The 26,933-nt window shown below is 40.6% G+C and overlaps 1 protein-coding gene across 1 annotated transcript in view; it reads left to right on the top strand.

The window, feature by feature from the left end:
• The window catches only part of cblb (Cbl proto-oncogene B, E3 ubiquitin protein ligase), a 189,449-nt gene that overhangs the window by 98,884 nt on the left and 63,632 nt on the right, over positions 1-26,933 (top strand). Inside the window, exons 3-4 of the mRNA XM_080203484.1 lie at positions 12,241-12,397; positions 14,881-15,002. Coding sequence (XP_080059610.1) covers positions 12,241-12,397; positions 14,881-15,002 — 279 coding nt within the window. The remainder of the gene's footprint in view (positions 1-12,240; positions 12,398-14,880; positions 15,003-26,933) is intronic.

Genomic DNA, 26,933 nt, shown 5'->3' on the forward strand with positions numbered 1-26,933 from the left:
CACAAACTCAATTTACATGCATAATGATTGGAATGTGAGTCTTTGCAGCTAATCAATTCTTAAAGGCACAGACAACGTGAGTGGAAAGAGCTTTAAGCACAGGTTAAAGAGATGTGTATTGTTTCCAGACAGGAAAGTTAGTGAGATTTTGCAAGTCCAGGCAAGTTGTGGGGGTTACAGATAGTGTGACATGAACCCAAGATTCCGGTTGAGGCTGTCCTTATGTGTGTGGAACTTGGCTTTCGGTTTCTGTTCAGCGACTCTGCGCTGTTGTGTGTCCTGAAGGCCGCCTTAGAGAACACTTACCCGAAGGTCAGAGGCCGAATGCCCGTGACCGCTGAAGTGTTCCCCAACAGGAAGAGAACAGTCTTGCCTGGTGACTTTCGAATGGTGTTCACTCATCTGTTGTCGTAACGTCTGCATGGTTTCCCCAATGTACCAAGCCTCGGGACATCCTTTCCTGCAGCGTATCATCATGCATGTAAATTGAGTTTGTGTCTTTGTGTCCTTTTTACGAACAGAAGTCACAGCCACCTGACGAAGGGACAGGCTGTCCCGAAAGCTTGCGGCTTTTGCTACAAATAAACCTGTTTGGACTTTAAACTGGTGTGGGATTTCTTTCCGTTTTACCCCAGTCCAACGCTGCCATCTCCACATCATTACTAGCTAGGCCAGCACTTATTGCCCATCCCAAATTGCTCTTAAGAAAATGGTGGTGAGCTGTTTGAGGATCTTGTTGTATAGACACTTTGCACTGTTTTTCTACAAAACAGCAGTGACTGATTTTTGATAACACCCTTTTCACTGTATACTAATGCATATGACAATAAATCAAATCAGGTGCCTCACGATGGTTTTTAGAAAAATAGACGTATGGTCCAAGAGGAACCATAATGGCTTGAAAGGAAAGTTGACTGAAAACCAAGATTTGCATAAATGAGTAGTGCTTAAACTAGTGAAAAGGTTTGAAGTGGTTTAGCCCAGGGCCCATGCTGGGCCCTGCTTTTATTCTCGATAGGATTTGAACTTGGGTACAATGTATGGAACTTGAAATTTGTGATTGATAGAAAAGTAGATAATTTGACAGAAAGGCACTGACAGATTCTCAAAATAGATAAACATTTGATAAGTGTGAGGCAATTTTTCCTTTGAGAGGGAGATCAAAGTCTGCAATTGTAGATTTAGGATAGGATGACTGGGTTCTGCAGGGACACTGCCTGGATGAGGCACTGTGACCCGAGCGAGTAATATCCACAGATGATTCTTAGTTCATAAAAGACATCTCCAAATGAAAAACTTGACTATTGAAGGATTTGGGGTTCAAATCAGAAGTCATGTGACCCAAAATTGCCTTGAAGTTGATCAGTAAAGCGTGTGTGTTTGGTTCTGATTGGTGGGAGGGATGTTGATCTCCTGTTTTCAGCCATAGATGGGGTGAACTTTAATTTTCGCAGGGATTGTACTTTTTGGTTCTAGTCCACGTGCTCTGCTGTTTAATCCCCACCCCCATCTTCATTGAGAAATTCAATTCATAGAATCCCTACAGCGCAGAAGGAGGCCATCTGGCCCATCAAGCCTGCACCAAAAGCAGTCTCACCCATGCTCTAACCCTGTAACCCCACTCATACCCTGTTAATCCCACTGACACTAAGGGGCAATTTAGCTTGGTCAATCAACCTAGCTCGCACATCTTTGGAGTGTGGGAGGAAACCGGAGCACCAGAGGAAATTCACGGAGACAGGAGAAGAATGTGCAAACTCCATACAGGCAGTGACCTGAGGCTGGAATTGAACTCAGGGTCCTTAGACTGCTGCTTCACAGCGCCAACCACTACACCCCCCATGCTGCCGCACAATTGAAGAAACGACTATGGAGCCAAAATACCAACATCAAAGGGGTAACAAGATGAATAAATGGTGGCTGGAAATGGGTATTTGCATGTCCTCAGAATCAAATCAGTGTGCATTCCACACCTTGGAAGGTGAGTGTGTTGGTCTGTTTTCGCAACATTTGGTTTTAGAAATATGGTCGTCCTAACAAAGGAAAGACACTGAAAGATGAGCAGAGACACCTGGAGGTTCAAGTTCAGAAAGTTATGGATTCGTAAATCCAATAGGATTTTTGATGTTATAAATAGAGGTAAAAAAAATGAGGAATAATCAATTCATACAAAATCTTGGTCATGCTGCTGCTCAGATCTTGTTTGCATATTCTGTTATAGAAAGGATGTAAAAGTCATGGAGCCGATACAGTTTAGATTCAGCAGGATGATGCCAGAAATGGAAAGAATATATATTTAAGAGCATGACATTGAGATACTGGAGCAGGGAAGTCTAAGTAGAGATTTTAAAATTGATGAAAGCGATAGAGTAAGTAAGACTGGAATGCCTTCTTTGGTAAGATGTCATGTGAAAATAAATTATTAATTTAAAATGATTAAGATTGAAGAGAGTGGTTTGGAGAAATTTTATTTTCAGACTGTTCTCTGTGCAAAGTGCTTTGCCACAGGGAGTCGTTGGGGCAGGGACTATTTATTGCATCTCCTAATGAGAAAATTAGATAAATATTTGAAGCTGATGAAAATGCAAGGCTTTGAGAAAGCAGCAATGCAATGGGAGTCATTTTGGATTGTTCTGCAGGAAAAACTAGCATTGACATGATGGTTATTTTGTTTTCTTTATTACAATAGGCCTATGTAGTATATTTGTCTGTATCTTGCTTGCAATGCAATTTTGAAGGCTACAAATGTTCCCATCAATGTTTTGGCAGTTTGTCTCCACAATGCTGGGAAGAATTTATCCCAATGTATCCTTAATAGTTATGAATATTTTAATTGCATTTGTTGTCATTTGGAGAGTGGCACCAATAGTAGAATTAAATTGATCGTGGTAGACTGGGCTGAACTGCTAATGAGTGAACCACAGCCAAACGATGGTACAATACCAAGTAATTAGAAACCTCATAACAACAAATGCTGCATTTGTATAGTGAAGCCACCATGGTCAACACACAGTATCAGGCAAAAGGTGAAATTTTACACGATTGCAAGTAAGTACTAATCTAGCAGAGCTACTGAAAAATACAAGAAAGGGAAGGGGTAAAAAGTATTGAAGTGTAAAATGGAAATAGAAAAAGATACAAGGATATCAAAGCTAATATTGAGAGTGGTAAGAAGGAAGGGGAGCTCATTAAAGACAACGGGCGAATCACTGTTGGGGCAACGGAGGGAGATGTAACTGAACTCCATATTTTCCCATGTTTATCTGAGGCTTGACCAGTCTGTGGCCGGAGGGCGAATACTGCCCTCAGCCTTTTTATTTAGCCCTGGAGCCAGTTTCTGATAAATTAGTCAAACTGATAAGTTTGAACGGAAGAATCTGCATGGAACTGTTCCCCTAATCCTCAGCCTGTAGGGTTGAGGGGTAGTGAGCCAAAGGCTGGGATCAAGCTGCAGAGAATAGAGGTGCCATTGCGTATAGCCTGGGATGGGGCAAAGGTGCCAAGGAACAGAGGTGCTGGGCAGCTGAGGCCTGAGCATGCTGGGACAGGGCGTGGGGCAGCAGGAGCAGGGCCCATTGCCATCTGAGTGAATGACTGGAGAGTGTGTGGGGGGAGAGAAGGGGGTGAGTGATGTGAAGAGTTTGGGATGGAGCAGAGAAGGGGGAGGAATGGGTCTTTCATGTCACAACCATGTCATGCTAATATTCATCTTTATTTTTCATTGTTGTTTTGCATAGCAAATTTTTTCTTACCTTGAATTTTTAGTTGAAATTCATATTTAATTGTGTGCTAAACTTTATCCTTCTGAAATTTGTTCATCAGTCTCTTTAGTGAGAAACGTTCTGGAAAGTGATCCCTCACGCAAAAGGATTGGATAAGCCTGTTCAAGCATGTCTGTAAGCGGAGGTGTTTTAAGTTTTGGAATAGGTTGTTGCGTGTTTCCCCAAACTGAGATCAATTTTTAAGATGGCCTGCGGCAAATGTTTTTGGGTTAAATAAGAAGTATAGTTTATTTTAAGCATTCAAACCTGGGAAATGGTTACACAAACACAAGCACGCAATAAGAAGATAGGAAAGAGGAGTTTTTGCAGCTGTGAATAACTTAAAAGAAAAACGCACCACAAATATGTGATATCAGTTCACATGATTCCTGACTCCAGGAAGTCAGAGTCCAGTGGATGGCACGGTAGCACAGTGGTTAGCACTGCTGCTTCACAGCTCCAGGGACGTGGGTTTGATTCCTGAGTTGGATCACTGTGTGGAGTTCGCACATTCTCCTTGTATCTGCATGGGTTCCTCTGGGTGCTCTGGTTTCCTCCCACAATCCAAAAATGTGCGGGTTAGGTTGATTGGCCATGCTAAAATTGCCCCATAGTGTCCTGAGATGCTTAGGTTAGAGGGATTATTGGGTAAAATATGTAGGGATATGGGGTAGGGCCTAGGTGAGATTGTGGTCGGTGCACACTCAATGGGCTGAATGGCCTCTTTCTTTCTTGTAGGGTTTCTATGATTTCTATCACCAAGGAGCTACAGTTTGAACAGGTTCAACTTGCTGAAGCAACAATTGCAGAATTAATTCAAAGTTGGTGGTAATATAGTGCGACCAAGTTGGCATACAAAGACTTGGTCTACTTGGCAGGTGATCGCAGGAATCCTCATGAAAAAATGGCTTCAAGGTGGCGTAGACATGATTCAGGCTGCTCTTTACCTTTGTTTCTATGCTGGGGCTTAAACAGCAGACTGAATTGTAGTATTTAAACTTCCCAAAGGCCAGAAACTAAGGTCATGTGACATTGCCCAGTTGCAGGCTAACCAGCAGCTTCTGTGCTTCTGGTCAAAATCCATTGTTCACCATGAATGATGGCATTTAGTGCCTCAGCTAGTATAACGAGTTTAGATAGCTCTCCCTTTTTCAGAGGACCAGACTGGGAAGACAAGGTGGTCTACTGCTCCCTCATTTTGTTTATTGTAATGTGTCCTTACAGTCACTGTGAGATTCCACAAGGATGAGGGTTGAGCTTTTGTACCATAAGGAAATTTCCAGTTGCTGCAGAAGATTCTGCTGCTCTATATTCCTTATTTCTGTAAGATTTGAAAAATAATACTGTCCATTTGCTTTTAATGCGTGCTACACTTCTCATAAGCTTTGTTTAGGGTGTTTTCAGTTCATCGAATTATAGAATCCCTGCAGTGCAGAAGGAGGCCATTTGGCCCATCAAGCCTGCATCAACAACAATCCCACCCAGGCCTTATCCCTGTAACCTCAAGGATTTAGCCTGTTAATTAATCCCTCTGACACTAAGGGGCAATTTAGCATGGCTAGTCAACCTAACCTGCACATCTTTGAACTTTGGGAGAAAACTGGGACTCCTAAAAGAAACCCACGTAGACAGAGAGAGTGTGCAAACTCTACAATCCTGGAATTGAATTCAGAACCCTGGCGCTGGGAGGCAGCAGTGCTAACCACTGTGCCAGAATGCTGCAGTTAAGACTTCACCCAGTTCAGTGTAGTTCAATGTTATGAATTCAGCCAGAATGTTATGCGGTCTCATGAAAGAAATATATAATTTCTCGGCTATTTAACATTGGATGTTCTAATTTGTTCTATGGTTTTAGACATTGGTTCCTGGTACTGCACCATTTTTTTTTTGTGTAGAACATAAAATGATACCTATGATGTCAAATTGTATTCTTGTCTTGTTGCAAGATAATAGTTATATCCACATTAGCCATAGTGCAAATCTGCACTATACAAAATGTTTTCTCTGTGCTTCCTATGTGTAGCTATTAGCCTTTTGGGAGAGACTGTTTTCTCCTTTTGGAAACAATGGTGACAGCCTATTTGCAGTAAGGAACGTGACTCATGTGCATTTGTGGTTCTGACTCATCAAAGACTTACTATTTTAGAAACAGCAGCATTGTAATCCAACGGAGGCTGGTGATGTACATTACCGGCTTGTATGCAAGGAACACAATGGGTTCTTCAGTTTAATAATAATTCATTATTTTTCGAAGGTAAAAGAGGATGTTATAGAAAGTAAAAGATTGAGGGATTCTAACATTTTTAGGACCTCAAAACATGTTATCTATCTAAGGAACAATCCTATGTTTCACTGACTTTAAGCTTGTACAAATTTCACTTTTAATTGGTAAATAGGATGAGATATCTTCATTGAGATTTCATAGAAATCATAGAAACCCTACAGTGCAGAAAGAGGCCATTCGGCCCATCAAGTCTGCACTGACCACAATCCCACCCCCAGGCCCTATCCCTACATATTTACCCACTAATCCCTCTAACCTGTGCATCTCTGAACACTACGAGGTAATTTTATTAGCATGGCCAATCAACCTAACCCGCACACCTTTGGACTGTGGGAGAAAACCGGAGCACCCGGAGGAAATCCACACAGACATGAGGAGAATGTGCAAACTCCACACAGACAGTGACCCAAGCTGGGAATCGAACTCAGGTTCCTGGGACTGTGAAGCGGCAGTGCTAACCACTGTGCTACCGTGCCACTTGATGTCAATGTTGTCCAAAAATTTTTTTTACTGACAGATCATGACAGCTGAGATGAATTCATTTGGGGTTACTGATTTACAAAACTTAGCAAAGAGTTTTTAATGACTGCCTCTGTGCTCTTTTATTGCAATCAACCACGTGGCTTTGGGTTGCTACTATAAACATCAGTCATGAAAGTGCTCAAATTAATGATTTAAATTGATCAGGGAGAAGTGCACTTTGTTTAAATTAGTTATTCCCATAAACTCAGTGATAGAGCTCCTGGAGTATGTTGAATCTGAGCAGATAATGAGGAAATGGGGTCAATGGACTTAAGAATCTTGCACAGAAAGTACAAAGCAACCCTTGAGTTGATATTCCCTCAATCTGTAAAGGACAAGGCCATGATGTCCACTGCATTTCCTTGCTGTTGCTGAAAACTAGCACTTGAGGAACATTCTAAGGGACACTGTGTAGAACCTAATCATTTTAGCATTACCTTTAAAACTGTAACCTTTTCATTGTCGCCATATATAATAAAATACGTCAATTCTTGTGCATTTCTTCTCATGTGGTATTTCGATTGGTTTCCTGTTTATCATGCATCCAGAATAGTATCTGATAGATTGTCAGTACTGAAAGCGTATGGCGCATTGTCATTTTTCTCATGTGGTTCCTGTATATTTAAACAGAAATTCTGAGTGCATTCCAAGGCTGTGCCCCTGATGACCTACAACATTTCAAATCCATTTCCTTAAACAGTAAAGTTAAGGGCAAGATTTTAACTTGTTCAAAGCCCATTTGTTTTGTGCTTAAAATTCGGCCCTAAATATTTATATATTTTTATTTGATGTCACTGCACATTTTTGTTTATTTCAATACTCCTCTGTTGTTAGTTTCACATTTTTGTTTTCTTCCTTTTAATTCCGAATTTATTCACTGCTTTTCTACTGCTTTTCAAACATCCTTCCTCTTCCCCCTCTCCATTTTTAGTAATGCTGGGGCTGATGTGTACAAAATGCTAAGTCCCACTGAGGCTGAGTATTTAGGACAAATTGTAAAGGCCAAGACTTTGGTGTGACTTATTTTTAAAAGAAAACAAATAATTAATTGAATGGCAGTTAATGTCACAGAAAATGGCCCTTCATTTAAGATTGCTTCATAATTGTGTCATACATGAGAAGAATATCATTTAGGTCAAGAACAAGATTGAGTTCTAAAGTGTTGGGGCACCATATAACGTTCTGGGTTGCATAAACCAAATACATCATTTAGTACATAATTCTGCAGTCCAGTTTTAATTTTAATTTCTGGCTCTCTTTTTAAAGGGAAACAACATTCCCCACAGACCAGTTTTCAGTGCCTTGTGAAAGCAGAACATTTCACAACTGGTTCCGCATCAAGTGCCTGATGTAATGTCCGTCTGATCAAATTATGTATGAACAAATTTGCAGTAACGTGTATCATGATTAGCGGACAATAGTGGTCACATTGTGGCTTGTGGTTTAAAGAGAAACAATAGTGAGTGGTGTTGATTTAAATTGACATTTTTAAAAATCTTTCCCTGGCTTCGCTGGCTGGGCCAGCATTTTTTGCCCATCCAAAATTGCCCTTTAACTGAGTAGCTTGCTAGACCATTTCAGAGGGCATTTTAAGAGTCAACCTCATTGCTGTGCGCCTGGAATCACACATGGACCAAACCAGATAAGGATGATGTTGTTTTTTCCTTTAAAGGATATGAATGCCTTGTGGGTTTTTATAATAATTGACAATGGTTTCATGGTCATTATTGACCTTTTTAATTCCAGATATTTTATTGAATTCATATTCCACTAGCTGCCATGGTGGGATTTGAACCTGGGTCTTCAGAACGTGACTTTGGATTTCCGAATTACTTTTCCAGTGATACCATTACATAATTGGTCACAGTCACAAGGGTTCTTCCGAACTTTTTAATTCCCCTAATTGGTTGTAGTGAGGCTGACATTTTTATTTTGTGTAATATCAGTTGCTTGACTAGATTCCTTAACTTTAGCTTTATTTACCTAAAGGAATTGATTTTAAATGAGATTTAATGAAAATTTAGTGTTTGGTTAGTGGCCATGTAATAACTATTGAAGTTGTTGTTTAACAGCTGCGCTGTGGCTTATGTGAGCCTGTGGTGGAACAAAAGGAACTTAATACATGTTTGTTTTCCTTGTTTCAAATGCAGGGAGAAGTAAGTGCACATGATAGAATTGACAATGTATTAGATTTCTTCTTGAGATTTTGCTCGAGAGTGAGCAAACCTTTCAGCATTTATTTTGATGCTTGTTTTTGGAATTGTATACAATCATTTATTGTGGATAAATACTCCAAGGACAAAAAAATGAACACATTTTAAACTAGAAAGCAATTGACATGAATATGGAAATCATTTTGGTTGAGATGGAATAGAATCATGGTAATATATTTTATATGTGAAATATTATCCATGTCATGTTTGAATAGGACTTTTACATGGGGAGTGCTGGTCATTCAAAGAGATCTCTTGTGACCCCTTGATCTTAAGAGAATGGTCCAACTTCATCATTTATGTCAGCTTGATCTAAACAGTTACTTCAGTTATTGTCCAACTTTGAGGTGGGTGGTGTACTTCAGTAACTGTGTAAAGTTAAATACATTTGAGTGCTCGACTTTGAATCATAAACCTCTAGTTTTTTGGGGTTGCATTTTGAAACTCGCATAACATGTACTGGTTAACACAAGTCTCAATTCCAGCTACTGCAAGCCTTAGAAACATAGAAAATAGGAGCAGGAGAAGGGCATTCGGCCCTGAGCCTGCTCTGCCATTAATTATGATCATGACCGATCATCACATTCAATAGCCTGATCACACCTTCCCTCATATCTATATTCCCCTTCGCTATATCTAACTGCTTCTTAAAAACACACAATGTTTTGGCCTCAAGTACTTGCTGTGTGGTAGTGAATTCTGCAGGCAGACCACACCCTGGGTGAAGAAATTTTTCCTCACATCTGTCCTGTATCCTCAGTATGTGATCCCTGATTCTGGACGACGACATCATCGGGAAAATCCTGCTAGCATCTGTCTTGTCTAGTCCTGTTAGAATTTTATAGTTTTCTGTGAGATCCCTTCTCATTCTTCTGAACTCCAGCAAATGCAATCCTAACCGACTCGATCTCTCCCCATACGTTAGTTCTGCCATCTCAGGAATCAGTCTGGTAAACTTTTGCTGCCCTCTCAGTAGAGCCAGAACATCTTTCTTCCTCAGATAAGGAGACCAAAACTGCACACAATATTCCAGGTATGTGGTCTCACCAAGGCCCTATATAATTGTATCAAGACATCCCTACTCCTGTACTTGAATCCTCTCACTATGAAGAGGATTTTCCCTTTTCTTAAACTGCTTGCTGCACCTGCATGCTTACCCTCAATGACTGGTGTACAAGGACACCCAAATCTCGTTGCACGTTCCCCCCTTCTAATTTAGATAGTAAAATGTCCTCCTGTTTTTGCTACCAAAGTGGGCAACCTCACATTTATCCATATTATACTGCATCTGTCATTCATTTGTCCATAACAACAGCAATCAACTATATTCAATTCCATGCTAGAATCAGCTAACACAATTTTGTTGTGTGAAGATTGGTACCTTATGTACAAGAACTTGATGTTAACTGTCATACTTTGGACAGGTAACACGCATAGTACTGCTTCAAGGTTCCCCAAAAGTTTGCAGTTTTGAAATGGTTTTAAAAAGCAAATTGAACAGCCATTATTTCATTCACAATAATCTTGCATTGTTTTACTGGACAGTAATTTGATTCTGTACATTTTTTTTTGGAATATATTGTTTTTTTTCTGCACAGATACAATGTTGAACTTTAGGTGAGCATGCATTCCAATTCAAAATCTTGCATTTATGCAGCAACAACATTTGTCACTGAGCCACTTTAGGAATAGATTTTGATTTGATTTATTATTGTCACATGTATTAGCATACAGGGAAAAGTATTATTTCTTGCATGTTATGCAGACAAAGCATACTGTTCATAGAGAAGGAAATGAGAGTGCAGAATGTAGTGTTACAGTTATAGCTAGGGTGTAGAGAAAGATCAATGTAATGCAAGGTAGGTCTGTTCAAAAGTCTGATGGCATCAAGGAAGAAACTTGTGCTGGTCAGCGCGTGACCTCAGACTTCTGTATCTTTTTCCAGATGGGAGAAGGTGGAAGAGAGAATGTCGGGGGTGGATTGGGTCCTTAATCATGCTGACTACTTTGCTAGACAGCGGGAAAGTGTGGATAGGGCTACGTTCACAACTTTTTGTAGTTTCTTGTGGTCTTTAGGCAGAGTGGGAGCCATACAAGCTTTGATACAGCAGAAAGAATGTTTTTTATGGTAGATGTGTAAAAGTTGATGAGAGTCGTAGCTGACGTGCCAAATTTCCTTAGTCTTCTGAGAAAGTAGAGGCGTTGTTGGGCTTTCTTAACTCGTTTCACCATGGGGAGGCCAGGGCAGGTTGTTGGTGATCTGGGCATCTAAAAACTTGAAGCTCTCAACCCTTTCTACTTCATCCCTGTTGATGTAGACAGGGGCATGTTCTCCTCTATGCTCCCTGAAGTTGATGACAATCTCCCTTGTGTTGTTGACGTTGAAGGAGAGATTATTGGTTCTGCACCAGTTCACCAGATTCTCTTTATTTCATTCCTGTACTCTGTCATGTCGTTGTTTGAGGTCTGACCCACTACGGTGGTGTCGTCAGCAAATTTGAAAATCAAATTGGAGGGGAATTTGATGTATAAAGAGTATAGTAGGGAGCTGAGAACATAGCCTTGTGGGGCACTGGTGTTGAGGATGATCATGGAGGAGCTGTTGTTGCCTATCCTAACTGATTGCAGTCTCTGGGTTAGGAAGTTCAGGATCCAGTTACAGAGGGAGGAGCCAAACCCCAGGTCACGGAGCTTGGAGATGAGTTCCATAGGAATAATGGTGTTGAAGGCTGAGCGATAGTCAATAAATAAAGGTAGATTTTATAAGGTAATGCCTTGAGAGCAATGCCATGGGGGCAGGGGCAAATTATAGGAAACATGATAAAGGGGAGGAATGAAGCATTCTGGAAATGATACTTCATCTGAAAGAAAGAGGAGTGCCAATATGAACTGTTGAGGGATTGGGGTTGGAGAATACAAGCCTGGTGGATGTCAGGTGAGTCTGAATGCATTTTGAGCTACTTTTAGGGTGAGTGGGAAGAACAGCACCAACTTAGCTGGGCTGGGGAATAATAATTCTAAATATTATTGGGAAATATGTCCCCACAACCCCAGCAATTTTGGGCTTTTTATCACATTTAGTTTGCCCCTGGAGGCTTCCATGTACTCAGCTTTTTTCCCTCCAATCCCGGTGGAGGAAATTTGCATATAACATTTCAGTTAACGGAATGCACAGAAGTTGTTCACTTTCACGTTGCAGAATTGCTGTTTTTGGGCCTGTAAGCTGCTGGTTACTGTTTTTCTAAGTTAACATTTAAATAGAACGAGTTATGGTTAGGAGATCAATTCTTTTATTGCAAAATGCTAATTCCTAGGAAAAATGGACTGTATTACCAGAAAAAATGATTGGCGTTCTATCGTAATTTAGAAATGTTTATTATGTAAATAATTGCACATTTTAATTCACGTTAAACTGTCGTATCTTTGATATAAAAAAAGTCTGATTTTTTTTTTCTTTCAGGACCATTGTGCCGTGGAAAGTCTTTAGACAGTACCTTCATGAAGTTCATTCTATCAGTTCTGGTTTGGAAGCTATGGCACTCAAGTCTACAATTGATTTGACGTGTAATGATTATATTTCAATCTTTGAATTTGATATCTTCACCAGGCTCTTTCAGGTGAGTTAATGATTAATAAAATAATTATCTGCAAACAAGAATAGTTATGACACACACAAGCGCATTTTACATTGGCAGGTAAATGGCTGTGATAATCTGCAGAGCATCACAATGCGTGGGGCATGAGGAAGATGCTGGGCATAAACAAACAAGGGTTGAGTGTATTAAGTGAAGGGGAAAATCTTGTTCCTGTTTACCTACAGTTTATGTTGGTAGCTATTAAAGAGGAATGCACACATGTAACATGAAACTCTGAGTGGTAGTGGGGTAAGTGGTATGCTCAACAACAAAAAGGTTTAGGAATCCAAGAGTTAGAACCATATTTAACTCAACAACTTGGCACTTTTTCGTTAGGTTTTTCAGAAGTAATTAGCTCTAGAGGAAAGAATTTTGAAGAGAAACTAGGCCAATTGTCTGCACATATGGGCCGAAGCTAGGAGGGAAAACAGATTAGGAAGATTACAATGGATATATATTGGGCAGAAAAGAGGACGGCTGGTTTCAAGATTTTAGGGACCAATCTTAGTTAGAATTGCCTTTAGAGCCAGGGATCTGACCTGATCTGATGCAGTAGGCATTAATTGCCTTCTCCTTGGAAATAGGCAGTAAGTTTGTTTTTTTTTGATGTACGGTGTCATGCTGGAGAAACCAATGCATCAAAATGGATGATTCTTGCAAGCTGAAGGGTTCCCTTGCAATCTTAATGTAAATGACCTGAGTTAGAGTACTGTAGATTCCAAAACTGAGGATCAGAAAAATGTAATTATACTACCAAGACTCATTGACAAATTGTGGATCACTATGGTTTGCCGTGGATCAAAAGTGTCTGTTTTCTTTTATTTGGGTGGATATGCTAGAAGTCACGAAGGTTATTTTAGAAAAGACGAATCCATTATTGCCTTGGTGGGAATTCCATAATTATTTTACATGTAATGTTATCTAACGTACTGTCATTGCATCTACAAAAGCATTATTCTGTATATGTATGGAGTTGAGGCCCAGCTCCCACAAGAACTTTAATAGTTAGTCTGTTGGAAATCCTTCACTTTATAACTCTGAAGATTTTCCCAACAAAAATGTATGATGGTGTTCCAGTGCTGTCCTGAGAGAGAAATTGTTGGTTGTCCTAACACTCTTTGAATGGTCTGTTGAAGGGATTGGTGGAAACTTGGTTCTGTAATTTCATAATATAGTTTGAATGATATTAGGCCCAGTTTCTATGCCCTCATTCTGTAATGTGTATAAAATTCTAGGATGGGTGTGTCGCGCAATGACTGGCAAGAGGTTACAGAAAAAAATAGATTTCTTGGCTGCAAAGATAACTTTATAAATTTATCTTCTATAAATTTATAAAGAAAATTTAGGTTTGGGGATTGGGGTTAAACTTAAATGATGCACAATTTGGATGTGGTACATTTTAATATGTTTGTAAAATTGGTAGAAACTGGAGGGTGACACGGTGGTTAGCACTGCTGCCTCACAGCGCCAAGAACCCAGGTTCAATTCCAGCCTTGGGTGACTGTCTGTGTGCAGTTTGTGCATTCCTCCCATGCCTGTGTGGGTTTCCTCTGGGAGCTCCGGTTTCCTCCCACAGTCCAATGATGTGTGGGTTAGGCCATGATAAATTGTCCCTTTGTGTCCAAGACATGTAGGTTAGATGGATCAGCCATGCTAAAAGGGTTGCAGGGGAGAGGGGGGGAGAGAGAGAAAGGTTTGGGTAAGATAATCTGTCAGAATCAATGCAGGCTTGAAAGGGAATCGCCTCCTTCTGCTCTGTAAGAATTCTATGATTGGATTTATGATACTATTCTATGTCTACAAGTAGATAACGTTCCTTTTGGTCACCAGAAACATCTTTTCCTTCCAATTCGATCAATGGATGCGCTAAATATGGGCTGCTGTAGTGCAATCATTAAATGCTGGAGATGGTAGGAAGAAGCCTTAATTGGTCACCTAAGTGGTGCATTTGGTCTCTGGGTACCTTCTTTGCCATTGTCAGAAAGGTGGTAGACAGGCCCCACTCCCCACCTCCCCCATCCTCCCGCTTAATCATCTTCAATTATTTCCTGCTTCCCAACCCACTTCTACAGAGAGGTGGCACAGGAATGATGGGAGAGATTACTCTTTTCCATACTGTAAGCGTCAGCAGTTCTGTGGCCTATACTTTTCTTTCAAATGAGTAGGTGATTTGCCTAATGACCACTTAAGAGGTTATTCATGTGCATATGACAAATTGTACATTGCTGCAAAATCTAGTTTCAATGAACCACTTCAGCAAAAGTTCTTGTTATTAATAATGATACAGAACTATGCTGTAATTGGAGAGCACCAAAACCACGAAGAAGTTGCACATTGTGTTTCCAGTAGTTTGTAGATGGTATCTGTTAGCATTTAGTGGTTATTTAGGTTTTTTAACTTTGTCAAAAAGCTGAATCAGTTGCCTTTATTCAGGTGGAAAAAAGTTAACTGTTTTTCATTGTTAGCCTTGGACCTCTATCTTAAGAAATTGGAATTTCTTGGCTGTGACACACCCTGGCTACATGGCTTTTCTCACCTACGATGAGGTGAAAGCTCGGCTCCAAAAATACATCAACAAACCTGGCAGGTAAGGACTAAACAAACTTGATATAAATGGAGCTTTCGTGATCAGGGAGAATATTAGGAGGTAGCTCAATTTTTTTTGGGGGGGGGTCCAATTGCTTGGTGAATCAGGGAAGCACAACTGTTCCTCCGAGCCAACAACAGTGCTGGGAAGACACTCACTTGTTCCCTGCAGCATTCTCTGTCTCCCTGTGTCTGCAGTTCAGATCCTTGTATTAAGCTTTTTAAAAATTTATTTGTCACAAGTAGGCTTACATTAACATTGCAGTGAAATTATTTTGAAAAATCCCCTAGTTGCCACATTCTGGAAGCTGTTCAGGTACACAAAGAGAAATTAGCATGGCGAAATCAGGTGAAAGGAACAGCACTCCGAAAGCTTGTGACAGCAAATAAACCTCTTGGACTTTAACCTGGTGATGTGAGACTTCATGCTGTGTCCATCCCAATCCAATGCTGGCATCTCCACATCATACTAACTGGTGAAAAGGTCTTTTGATGGCATTTCATTGAATTCTTGGATGTAATTAAACTGATTTTAACATTTCATACAAAAAGTTATGCTGCATGTTGTGTCAGGGAAGGTAGAGGCGTAGCAATATTGTCATTGGATCAGTATTCTAGAACCCCCAGGGTAATACCCTATCGACCCAGGTTTGAATTCCACCACTGCAAATGGTTAAATTGAAACTGGATAAAAATCTGGGATTTAAAGAGTCTACTGACCATGAAACGATTGCCAATTGTTGTAAACACCCACCTGGTTGACTAATATCCTTTCAGGAAGAAAATTTGCTGCCTTGCCTGGTCTGGCCTATGTCTGACTCCAGACCCACAGCATTGTGGTTGACTCTCAAATGTTCACTGAAAAGAACAGCTAGCAATGGGCAATAAATACTGGCCTAGACAGTGACGCACATCCTATGAATGGATAAAAGAAAAAAAGCAATATTTACAAAGGTTACAATAAATCCCCATTTGAATTTGTAGTTGTGTTCTTGAAAATTGTGACTTAAAGAACAATACAGCACAGGAAACAGGCCCTTCGGCCCTCCAAGCCTGCACCGCTCATTGGTCCAACTAGACTATTCTTTTGTATCCCTCCATTCCCAGTCTGCTCATGTGACTATCCAGATAAGTCTTAAACGATCCCAGTGTGTCTGCCTCCACCACCCTGCTTGGCAGTGAAACAGCTTAAGTAAATCACGTTTTCCCCATTAAAGCCATTGTAAAAGCTTTAGTTATATGCTGTAGGACCCTTCTCATCAGAAAAAAAATTAAAACATTTTGCCCTGTAAGTTGAAATACTTCACGTGGCTCAATTCCTATATTGGTAAATGAAATAACTTTAAACTAAAATTTAAAATATCAAAGAAATATGATAACTTTCTACCTGCATTAGCTTCCATTCGCTGATGATGATGCTTGCTGCTAATCCTGTATCATGAATCTCTGGTTTGCCACATCCCAATATTGGACCTCCTTTGTTCACTAAGGACGACTCCTTCCCTTCTGACTTGCAGCCTCTCCCACTCCCTGGCTCATCCTCTTGTTGCCAATTGTCTGACTTACAGCCTCAATCTATCATTGATCCTTTTTCTCGCTGAATTTCCTGGTCCTCAACTTTTCCACTCACCACTTATCTCTCCTGAGCTGACATCCCTGTCCAAAGTCCAGATATAATCCAACATGGAGTTGTGAAACTGTGCCAAATCGTAGAGCTGGAGCTGTGACAGTTTTAAAATGCACCAACCCACCACTTTCCTCTCCTGAATTCTCTCTGTTTAATGAGGGCTCTGCAGATGTGCCCTTGCTGACCAGTGAGGGCTCAGGAGAGAGAAGCAGGGAGATTGGGAGAGCAGGAAAGGCCGTAAGTCTGAGAATCAGCAGTGAGAGGGTGAGTTAGGGAACAGCAGGGGCTGTGAGCAGAAGGATTGGCAGTGAAAGGGTGTGTCAGGGGGAAGGAGAGGTTGTGACTCGAGGGTTAGCAATGAGCGAATAGGCCTGGATTCCAAAATTGCGCTGATTAGTCTTGGGGGCACTTCGTCAGGCTGGTGGGAAACAATGTTGAAATGAATCTTGCAACACTAAGTGAGGATCAACTGATAAAGTTTATTTTTTACTGTCACAAGTAGGCTTACATTAACAGTGCAGTGAAGTTACTGTGATAATTCCATGGATGCCATACTCCAGTGCCTGTTCAGATACACTGAGGGAGAATTTAGCATGGCCAGTGCACCTAACCTGCACATCTTTTGGACTGTGGGAGAAAGCTAGAGCACCTGGAGGAAACTCGCACAGACACGGGGAGAACATGCAGACTCTGCACAGACAGTGGCATAATCCAGGAATCAAACCTGGGTCCCTGGCACTGAGGCTGCAGTGCTAACCACTGTGTCACTATGCTGCCTTATTAAGATGGAATTAGACAGGGCTTATTGTATCTAGAAAATAATAACATGGTATTAGATAATGACTTGAATTATCTGAAATTGCTTGTGATACCATATGCTATCTACTATACACCTGCTTTGCAATTTGGGCAGCTTGATATTCTGTAGTTCAATGTTCCTGTGTTACCTGGCTGTTTATTTTTGTACCATATGGTCTGCTTGAAGTGCCTTCAATTAATCCTGTTCCCTTCGTGAAAATAAGCTAGGCTACAATAAGTACCAAAACTGGCAAATCCACTTTGCTGAAAGGTGGGATTTATTAGCTTCAATTATAACAGTTATGTCTGACAAAGTATAATAGACCATTAACTCTGCATCAAGCTTTTATGTATTGATGGAACATAATCTGGAAGGCCCAGGGCACAACCTAGTATTTGCCTTTAGCAAAGCTTTGCCAACATCCCACTGTGCTCACGCTTGTACTTATTTATATTTTGGCTCTGCACATTTAAAATTACTTCTAGCATTCATGTTCGATGCCAAGTGGGTTAAGTAATGGTAAACAACATAACTTGTGCATTTTAAGTAATCTGGATAATTAATACCCTCAGGTTTGGTTTGCAGTACAGTATGGTTCAAATTATCTACCTTGTGTAACAAGAAGTTAATGCATGTGACTGGGTATTCATTCAGGTCACAGGCTTTGATGTACATTTGTATGGAAGGGACATTTCGAAGATTAGAAACAGGAGAGACCACTGAGCCTGTGATGCACTGAATGCTGTTTGTTTTAAACCATTCTTTAACAAAGGTCTATCAATTCCATCTTAAAAATTACAATTGAACCAGCATCCACAGTCTTTTGAGGGATCAGGTTCTGAATTTGCGTGCGCCTTTCTTGAAAAGCATTCCCCGATTTTGCTCCTAAACAATTAACTGAGTTTAAGATTGTACCTTCTCATTCTGTTTCCTTCCATTGTAAAAATTGTTTTTATTACTTTCCTATCATCATTTTAAATACCCTTCTTTTGATCACTCCTCCATTGTAGTAGCATACAAGACAAGATTATGTCGTATGTTTGCATAATTTAATGCTTTTAGGTTCTGGTACAGTTCTGTGAGTCTGTGCAATTCTTCCAATATTAATATCTATGTTGAAATTCAGTGTCTAAAAGTGAATGCAATATTTAATTTGGGGTGAAATCGAGACTCTGTACAACTGAGCCATAATACCACCCCATTGTGTTCAACCCCCTTGTGATAAAGGTAATATTCCATTAGCCTTTTAATTACCATTTGTACTTCATAGAATCGTTGAATCACTTGCTGCTCTTAACCACACAGGTTGTGCCTTCTAATTTAATGTCATCTGTGTTTATGAATATGTAAATCTCTTTCATTCAAATCATTAATGGATGTGGTGAAAAGCTGAGGCCCCAGTAGGAACACCATTTGTCACGTACTGCCATTCAGCAAACAGTGTATTTTTTGCTGAAACAAGAAACAGCTTTTACTCTATATCTCATAAGGATAAATGCAAGGCAGCTCATTTTCAAACAATGGCAATTTATACCACAGGACAAAAATGATGTTGTTTGATTGACAAATCAACTCTGGCCCAGATGTTGCCTTGTGGAAAGCAAAGGGAAACAACAGGCTCCCCATACTTCCAGTTAGTTTAAAAAAAAGGTTTGAACATATTCCTTTTGTTTGCAGAGAACAGATGCCTGTGTATAAATGTATGTTGTTTTTGCAAGTTTAATGAGCCACATTACAACCTCAGTCAGTAGCTAGTGTAGCTATTTGTGCACTCAGAATTGTTCAGCAAGCGCTGCACAATTGCAAAATCACATCTAACAGTAAATATTGTATTTTGAGTTTTGCGAGCATGGTTAAATGTGGTCTGTACTCTGCCCATTACAAACAGCCACAGGAACACCTTGTTTAATTCAAATGTAAGGTTTATGTACCTGGCATCAAACTGAAATTCATACAAAATGTTGTTCAATTGTGTAGAAGACTGAACATCTTTTTTGCAATGACAACATCAACCTGTTGGTGGAAAATATCACTTATGTTGCCACTCTGTAGCAAAAGCATAAAACAGCTTGCTTAACCTTGGGTAACTTTTCAGGTCTTTGGTGTGGTCTTAAGCCCATCTGCAAATATGTGCAATACACAGAAAACAATGATCCGATCAGGATTGTGTTTGCCCTGCAAGGTAGCTTTGCACCCTGTTTCTGCATAAGCCTGCAAGGTGAGAAAATGACTAAAGCCCTATTTACAAGATTTCTAATAAGGCCAGTCTTGTGATATATGAAGCTATATACAAATCCAAAAGCATATGTTGATTATTGAAGATAGACTTGTGGTTGACAGTAATGGGGAAACCATTAAAGGATTTCTCAGCCAGCATATTGAAGAAAGCTTTGGCATCATGTGTGTCTCTCCAGCATTATTCGGGTTCTGTGCTACCAAGTGATTTCAACATACTTCACCCTTCTTTCTCTCTTCTTTTGCTTTCATTGAGAATTACAAGCTGTTTTAGAAAGTGGGGATACATTTGGGTGCTCAATATATACCAATGATGCAAGATGAATTCTTATTAGAAATGATTTTTCACAATGATTTCTTGCTTCGACCTTTTCTAATTGTAAACTGTTTCACTTTCTGAAATCAACACTGAGATCTATTGATAGGTGTCAATAAAGTTTCTTTAAACCAAGTAGCACCGTAAATTCATGGCCATTTACAAGTTAGTGAATGAAGAAGTTCTCAATTCTGAACATTAATCCAAATCCTATTCGTGTTAAAACCAGATCCAATATTCATTTTACTAATTTTTTGAGTATATTGTCAGATGTAGCACGAAGTGAAGTGGATGTAGAATCATGGAATCCTTGCAGTGCAGAGCAAGGCCATCTGGCCGATCAAGCCTGCACCATCAATGATACTACCCAGGCCCTATCCCTGTAACCCCACATATTTACCCTGCTAATCAACCTAGTCTGTGAATCTTTGGAGCGTGGGAGGAAACTGGAGCATCTGGAGGAAACTGGCACAGACATGGGGAGAATGTGCAAACTCCACACAGATAGTGACCCAAGCCTAGTCCCTGGCACTGTGAGGCAGCAGTGCTAGCTGTGCTGCCAAAATGAAAAATACAAAGAGAATTTCAACTACATTTAGCAGAAAATTTGTTGGAACGGTGTACAAATTTACCAGATATAATTAAATTAATAGGAGCATGACACCTGCAGTACAAGTTTGCCCAAGAACCAATTGCTGATGTATCTGAAGAAATGTCATCTTCAAATTGATAAATTCTTTATCAGACAAGAGCTTTGCTAACTTTGCATTGGAGTTCAATGAAAAATAAATCTGTTGAAGACATTAAATTAGAAAATTCATTGGTGATAGAAAGGAACTTTTGACTTGGTCAGGAAGAAAAGAGAGGCATATGTTAGGTCTAAGCAACTGGGAATGGAGAGAGCATTGGAAGAATACAGAGAGTAGGAGGGAGCTCAAATGGAGAGTTAAAAGGGCAAAAAGGGGGCATGAAATGGCTTTGACAGACAGAATTAAGGAAAATCCAAAGGCGTTTTACTCCTATGTTAGGAACAAAAGGGTGGTTAGAGGAAAAATCGGTCCTCTCAGGGACAGAGGAGGGGAACTGTGCTTAGAATCCGAGGGATTGGGTGAGATCCTGAATGAATACTTTGCATCGGTATTCACGAAGGAGACGGGCTTGATGTCAGCTACTGTCATGGAGGGAGCTGTAGACCAACTGAAGGAACTATCCATTACGAGGGAGGAAGTGTTAGGGCTTTTAGGTAGCATTAAAACTGATAAATCTCCGGGGCCTGATGGCATTTATCCTAGGCTGCTTAAGGAGACGAGAGATGAAATTGCTGGGCCTCTGATGCAAATCTTTGTCTCTTCCTTGGACGCAGGTGAGGTCCCAGAAGACTGGAGGATTGTGAACGTGGTACTGTTGTTTAAAAAGGGTAGGAGGGATAACCCTGGTAACTATAGGCTGGTGAGTTTGACATCAGTGGTAGGCAAGTTGATGGAGAGGATTCTTAAGGATAGGATGTATGAGCATTTAGAGCGTTGCGATCTGATTAGGGATACGCAGCATGGCTTTGTTAAGGGGAAGTCTTGCCTTACGAATCTGGTAGAATTTTTTGAGGAGTCAACAAAAATGGTCGACGAAGGACGAGCCGTTGATGTCGCCTGTATGGATTTCAGTAAGGCGTTTGACAAAGTCCCTCATGGCAGGTTGATTGAAAAGGTTAAGGTTCGTGGGATACAAGGACTGGTATCTAGATGGATTGAGAACTGGCTTGGTAACAGGAGACAGTAGTAGTGGAAGGGTCCTTTTCTAGCTGGAGGTCTGTCACTAATGGTGCGCCGCAGGGCTCAGTACTGGGACTCTTCTATTTGTAATATACTTAAATGACTTGGAAGAGGGAGTAAGTCGTGTGATCAGCAAATTTTCAGATGACACAAAGATGGCTGGATTGGCAGGCAGTGAGGAACAGTGTCAGGCAATACAACAGGATATAGATAGGCTGGTATATTGGGCAGATAAATGGCAAATGGAGTTTAATCCTAATAAATGTGAGGTGATGCATTTTGGCAGAAATAGTGTAGGGGAGAGTTATATGATAAAGGGTAGACCTATAAAGAGTATAGAAACGACCTGGGGGTGCAAGTGCACAAGTCTTTGAAGGTGGCAGTACAAGTGGAGAAGGTTGTAAAGAAAGCTTATGGTATGTTAGCCTTTATAGGAAGGGGTATAGAGTATAAGAGCTGGAGTCTAATGTTGCGGTTGTATAGAACGTTGGTTAGGCCGCATTTGGAGTACTGCGCCCAGTTCTGGTCGCCTTACTACTGGAAAGACGTGGAGACGCTGGAGAGAGTGCAGACGTGGTTTACCAGGATGCTGCTTGGTACGGAAGGACTGGGTTACGAGGAAAGATTGAGCAAATTGGGGCCGTTTTCCCTTGAAAGATGGCGACTGAGGGGAGATCTAATAGAGGTATATAAGACTATGAAGGGTATAGATAGACTAAACAGTGGTAACCTCTTTCCTATGTTGGAAACGCACATTACGAGGGGCCACGGGCTTAGGGTGAGGGGGGGTGAGGTATAATTCAGATGTTAGAGGGAGGTTTTTCACAGAGGGTAGTGGGGGTATGGAATGCTCTTCCAAGCAAGGTGGCGGAGGCAGGCACGCTGGAGTTGTTTAAGAGTTACTTAGACAAGCACATGAACGGGTCGGAGATGGAGGGATATAGGCGATTGTTTTAAATAAGGTTCAGAAGCCTTGGGACGTCCCTGGTAATGTATAAGGATGTGGATGATATTGATGTTTTTCTCTTTTAATTCACAGGTGCTTCGGTCCGCCTTGTTGCCCAACGAGGGGCATACACGCGATGGGTCGTATGAGGGCTGCTCTTGGCTGTTTCGAGAATAGCCCTGTACTATTTGTCGCTAGTGTAAACTGGACCAGATGCTGGGCAACACAACAGATCAGTGACTGTCACTGTTTGCTGTGCAGACACATGGATTTGGGCCAGTGTCTGTGGGAGTTTGTGCATTCTCCCCATGCTTGTGTGCGTTTTCACCGGGTGCTCTGGTTTACTCCCACACCCCAAAGATGTGCTGTTAGGCTGATTGGTGTAACTAATTGACCCTAAATTAGTCTTCCCTCAATGTGGAATGCCATAAGCATAGACAAGGGTCATGGGTGGAGGGGGGGGGATCGTAATGTTAAAATGGCGGCGTGGGCTCGTTGGGCCGAAGGGCCTGTTTCCAGGGCTGTTTTGTTCTTTGTTCTTTGAAAGTAAATGCGTGATATTGCTTGTATCATTTGTTAATGGTCTTGTACAGCAAATGGGCTTTGGTCCTTAAACATTGATATTGATGCCAATCTTATTTTTATTTGGGAATGGATTTGCTGCAAATATAGCTGGGATTTTTGCTGCAGGATTTTTCCTTCAGATATAGAATCTGGAAAAGACCATCCCCTCCGCAGAAAATTGTCGGATTCACTAATTTTATCAATTGGTTAGACCTATTACAAGCTGATCATGGAATCATCATATGAAATGAATTTGCTATTTTCTGGAATTTACTTCCTTTTGAAATTAGGGAAATTTGATAAAGGAGAGGAAACCTACTCTTAGAGTAATGTTGTTATCCTCCTTTGTGATTCCTTATGCCAAATTGAACAGTCCACAAAGACTACAGATGGAATATATGATGGTATTGATGCTAAATGAACCCAGAACCCTTAGGCGGGGCAAAAATCAGCCAGGAATCTGTTCCTGATTGCTACCCACCTCTTCTGGTAGAGGCGCAAGTGTACAAATATTGCTTGAAGACAAGTTCAGGACGAGCTAAGATGCCCCACAACCATACATCCTGTTGCTGATTGCATGCAGAGAATAGTTACTTTGGCATAATAATAAAAGGCTGTTGGTACACATGAATCTGTGGTTACAGGAAAGAGATGAAGGAGAGTTTTTTTAAAAAATATGTTGGATGACAGCAGGTTCTAATGAATTAATATGCACATGTGTTTACTTTAAAAATGGTTTAAGTTACTTTTGTTATATTATTGACCAAGGACTTCAGTATCAGTCATTGCTCTTTTTTCTCCTTTGATTTGGTTGATATTGCATTTACTGTTTCTTCTGGTTATTTACATTTACCTAATCAACATTACATGCTTGTGACCTTTTTCATCTGTTCATGATAGAAAAAATGTGTGATCAAATGCTTCATGAAGTAATACTTAATAATAGTGTTCTCATGGTAGAGTTAAGCTGTATTTGGTGTAAGAATTTGTTACTGGTTCAAAAAGTCTAAATATAAATTGTGTATTTGTAAATTAGTATAATCCATTGATTCTTGTGAGGGTGTCAAATGAGCTGCTTAAACCAAAGCAAAGGAACCTCTGGTTAAGTCTCTGTGCCCCATAACGTTTTATTGAGCGTTTCTTTGTAAATCTCATCCAAATTATCCCTTGTACTGAAGTATTTTTTTCAAATAAAAGACTCTTAATTTTTTAGATTGTTTACACTTTTATACAATTGTTATTCTTTCATTGGATGTGGGTGTCATTGGAGAGGCCAGCATTTATTGCCTTCCCTAATCGCCCTCGAGAAGGTGCTAGTAAGCTGCCTTCCTTAACTGTTATAACCCATGTGGTTTAGGCACACTCAGTGCTGTTATGAAGGGAGTTCCAGAATTTGATCAAATGACAATGAAGGAACAGCGGTATAGTTCCAAATCAGGATAGCAGTGTTCCCGTGCATCTGTTGCCCTTTGATCGTGGGTTTGGAAAGAGTTGTCTAAGGGAACCATAGTGAGTTACTAAAGTGCATCTTGAAGATGGTAGACACTGCGTTGGTTATGGAGGGAGTGAATGTTGAAGGTAGTGCATGAGGTGCTAATCATGTGGGCTGATATTGCTGCAGAACTTTCAGCCTCCAGTCTGTTCTTGTAACCACAATATTTTTATGGCTGATCCAGTTTCTAGTTTAATGTTAACCCCCAGGATATTGACAGTGAGGGACCTGCAATCACCTGAGAGATAATGCAATTGAATGTCATGAGCAGATGGCTGGATTATCTCTTGTTGGAGCATTGCCTTGCTTCTATGGCACAAATGGAACTTAGCAGCTCAAGTCATTCAAGTTGTGCTGCATGTGGACGTGAACTGCTTCGGTATCTGAGGAATTGCGAATGAGGCTGAACATTTTGCAATCATCAGCAAACATCCCCCCCCACCCCTTCTGACAGGAGCTCCGGAAGCGATGTTTTGACACTGAGATAATTGACTTCCAACAGTCACAACCATCTTCCTTTTGTGCTAGCTGTGACTGCAACCATTGGAAAGTTTTTCCCCTAATTCCTATTGATTCTAGTTTTGCTTTGGCTCTTAATGTCACACTGTGTCAAACGCTGCCTTGATGTCAAGGGCAGTGACTCTCATTTCACCTTGATTTCAGTTCTTCCGTCCATGTTTGGACCAAGACTGTAATGAGATGAACTGCGTCCCCTGATGGAAGCCGGAAGTGGACATTTTTTTGAAGAAATGCTGCTTGATAGCCCAATTGACATTTTACTGACAAATGTTTAGATGAATTTTAGGATGAAATGTGTTTTATATCTCAGATTATAATTGGTTGTTCATATTGGTACTTGTAAAATGAATGCATCCTCATCCTTTTAAAAGGCACCAGCAGGCTAAGGATTACTCTAATTGTGCCAATTTGACTTTAAGACCTCTTGCTGCCTTTTTCTTAAATGATCTTGAAGGAACAACTGTCTTCATGCAACAACCCTGCTTATCAATTCGAATTCACTAGTTATTTGATTTGTAGATTGAAAAGTTTTTGATTTTAAAAATATTGTCTATAGATGTGCTGGCACCACACAATGACATATTCATTTGATCCTTCTGTTTAGATTGTATGTAATATTATTAAACGTTACATTGCTTATTTCTAATTCATTGGGTCTGAGATGACAATCTTAGTCATCTGGCCTATACACCTGACAATATATTCCTAATATGGCCATCAGCTATCCTTTTCAAAAATCTATAAGTAGAAAGTTCAACTTGAAGGAGAGTAGATGCACGTGGCAATAAACAGGATTGATTGTATTCATTTTTTATAAATGGTTAGCAAATCATGAATGTGTGTTTAATACAGTCATACGAGTTATACAAGGATGTATCTAGATGGATTGAGAACTGGCTAGGTAACAGGAGACACCGAGTAGTAGTGGAAGGGTCCTTTTCTAGCTGGAGGTCTGTCACTAGTGGTGTCCTGCAGGGCTCAGTACTGGGACCTCTTCTATTCGTAATATATATAAATGACTTGGAAGAGGGAGTAAGTGGTGTGATCAGCAAGTTTGCAGGTGACACAAAGATGGCAGGAGTGTCAGGCAACACAGCAGGATATAGATAGGCTGCTATATTGGGCAGATAAATGGCAGATGGAATTTAATCCTGATAAATGTGAGGTGATGCATTTTGGAAGGAATAATGTAGAGGGGAGTTATATGATAAAGGGTAGACCTGTTAAGAGTATAGAAATGCAGAGGGACCTGGGAGTGCAAGTGCACAAGTCTTTGAAGGTGGCAACACAGGTGGAGAAGGTTGCGAAGAAAGCTTACGTTATGCTAGCCTTTATAGGAAGGGGTATAGAGTACAAGAGCTGGCGTCTAATGCTGCAGTTGAATAGAACGTTGGTTAGACCACATTTGGAGTACTGCATCCAGTTCCGGTCACCTTACTACCGGAAGGACGTGGAGACCCTGGAGAGAGTGCAGAGGATGCTGCCTGGTATGGAAGGACTGGGCTATGAGGAAAGATTGGGTAAATTGGGGCTGTTTTCCTTAGAAAGACGGAGATTGAGGGGGAATCTAATAGAGGTGTATAAGATAATGAAGGGTATAGATAGAGTAAACAGTGGCAGGCTTTTTCCTAGGTTGGAGACAAATATCACAAGGGGCCACGGGCT

Source organism: Carcharhinus amblyrhynchos, chromosome 15, assembly GCF_965287045.1.
Source record: "Carcharhinus amblyrhynchos chromosome 15, sCarAmb.v2.hapA, whole genome shotgun sequence".
NCBI lineage: Eukaryota > Metazoa > Chordata > Chondrichthyes > Carcharhiniformes > Carcharhinidae > Carcharhinus > Carcharhinus amblyrhynchos.